This window comes from Octopus bimaculoides, chromosome 3, assembly GCF_001194135.2.
Source record: "Octopus bimaculoides isolate UCB-OBI-ISO-001 chromosome 3, ASM119413v2, whole genome shotgun sequence".
In the NCBI taxonomy this organism is placed as follows: domain Eukaryota; kingdom Metazoa; phylum Mollusca; class Cephalopoda; order Octopoda; family Octopodidae; genus Octopus; species Octopus bimaculoides.
In genome coordinates this window covers 72,823,858-72,826,336 of record NC_068983.1, presented here as the reverse complement: position 1 = coordinate 72,826,336, position 2,479 = coordinate 72,823,858, and the positions used below count along the sequence as shown (strand labels likewise).

Below are 2,479 nucleotides of genomic sequence, written 5' to 3'. Positions count from 1 at the left end.
AGCAAGTTGTGTACCATCTGATGAACTTATATCACCCACTTTCATACCATCTTGTAGTGTTGCACTTAACCCAAACCTTGAACAGGAGTGTATAGTAGAAGTAATATGTTTGCATAAGCACACACATTACATTACTACAATAGAAACAAGCCAACACAAGACTCTCCATGCAGTTGCTCAACTTACTATATATAGCAAAATAAATATCCCTTAAAGCATATTCTACTGTGCTTGAGAATGGCAAAAAAGGATGCATTGGACATTGTAGTCCCTAATATGCAAAAAGACAGGATGGGTATGACAGAAATGCCTTTGATCATAAGGTCTGCTTTAAGTGGGGCTGACATTAGGCAAACATCAACAACAGTACAAAGAGCAATCAATTTTGCTGCTTTTTATATATAAAAAAAAAAAAAGAGAATGTTAAAATAGAAAAATAAAAATAAAATACCTGGTGCCAATATGCAGCTGAACACCGGGAGAAGAAAACTAGGATCATAACAAGTAGATAACAACTGTAGTTTGTCCATAGGAAGAATTGTGGAGGGCTGAAAAATAAAATTATTAACAACTATAATATATTTAACATAGGCACAAGGCCACAAATTTAAGGTAAGGAGGAAGTCAAAATGATTTCCAGGACTTGATTTGTACATCATTTTATTGACCCTATGAAGATGAAAGACAAAGTTGATCCTGGTAACATTCAGACTCAGAAAATAAAAGAGTTATAAGAAATACCACAATGCAATTTATCTAACCCTTTAGTTCACTAATGAAGCCTATGAAGACTAGTCCACCAACATGCTGCTTACTCCTGTCTCTTCTACTATTATTATGATAGCTTGTTTCTCTGAAATAGCAAGTTGTGTACCATCTGATGAACTTATATCACCCACTTTCATACCATCTTGTAGTGTTGCACTTAACCCAAACCTTGAACAGGAGTGTATAGTAGAAGTAATATGTTTGCATAAGCACACACATTACATTACTACAATAGAAACAAGCCAACACAAGACTCTCCATGCAGTGAAACAAATAAAAGAATAACAATAAAATAATTCTTTCTACTATAGGCACAAAGCCTGAAATTTTGAGGGAGGCAGTCAGTTGATTACATTGACTTGATGCTTAACAGGTACTTATTTTATTAATCCTGAAAGGATAATGTTGACTTAGGTAATATTTGAACCCAGAATGTAGAGTCAAATGAAATGCTGCTAAGTATTTTGAATGGCATGCTAATATTCATTGCCTTAATAACAATTTATTGGCATAAGGCCATAAATTTTGGGAGAGGACGTAATCAATTGAATCAACTCCAGTACTTGACTTGTTTGTTTTATGATTATTGTTTAACATCCACTTTTCCATGCTTACATAGGTCAAACAAAATTTGCTGAGGCAGACTTACTACAGTTGAATGTCCTCCCTGTTGCCAACTCTCACTTGTTTCCAAGCTAGGTAGCATTTTCCCCACTAGCCAGTCATGTTTTGTCATGGAAGACTGAAAACGAATGACATACTTGTATGATGGTGATACTCATTTACAATCATTACATGATATCAAAACAAGGCAACACACACATACTGAGTCTCCAACTGCTATATCTGCTCTCAATGCTTTGATTGGCCTGGGACTATAGTAGAAAACACTTGCTCAGTATGCTGTGTGGAAACTGAACCAGAAACTACATGACTGAGAAGCAAGCTTCTTAACCATACAACCATGTCTGTGCATCCCAAAAAATGAAAGGCAAACTGAAACAGCTGGAACTCAGAATATACAGGAATATCAGTGACACTGCAATGTTCTCTTATATAGAATTTATGCAGAAGTCACAAGATTGTGTTACGTGATATTAATCAAGTGTGTACTTACACATAGTTTTCTCTCCAAAGGAAAATTTGAAACAGAATTCATCATTTTATTCTTGTCAATGAAGTTTAATACATCAGTGGCACTGCCTTGTACCTTTAAATCATCTTGTAAGCTTCTGTTCATTGTATAGACTTCCATAAATTTTGTTCCCCACAAGTATGGCCTAGAAGAAAAAAACAAAAAGAAAATGAATCACATCATTTATCATTCACTTCTTTCAGTCATTGGACTGCCTTGAACAAATTGATCCCAATACTTATTCTTAATGCCTGATAGTTAGTCTATTGGTCACTTTTTACCAAGCAGATAAGTTTTGGGAATGTAAACAAACAAACACTGGTTTGTACAGGAGAAAACACAAACATCATTTATATATATATATATATATCGTTTTTGGATTTGGTTTGCAAGATTTTTTATGTGATTTCATGTGTTGAAGCATATTCTGTTGTGTCTGGGGAGAGTCATTTTCTTATTGTGCCTTAAAATTTAACACACTCACCGGTAAAATTTCCACTTATTTCTTATTTTTATTTTCCTAAAATTTTTGTTGTGTCTTGCAACCTTATCAATAGTCTTGACTGACTCTCCCCA

General features: G+C 34.4%; 1 protein-coding gene across 1 annotated transcript in view; it reads right to left on the bottom strand.

The window, feature by feature from the left end:
* The window catches only part of LOC128247297 (nucleolar pre-ribosomal-associated protein 1-like), a 20,832-nt gene that overhangs the window by 11,721 nt on the left and 6,632 nt on the right, over nt 1–2,479 (bottom strand). Inside the window, exons 5-6 of the mRNA XM_052966221.1 lie at nt 1,886–2,048; nt 452–548 (exon numbers count right to left, since the gene is read on the bottom strand). Coding sequence (XP_052822181.1) covers nt 452–548; nt 1,886–2,048 — 260 coding nt within the window. The remainder of the gene's footprint in view (nt 1–451; nt 549–1,885; nt 2,049–2,479) is intronic.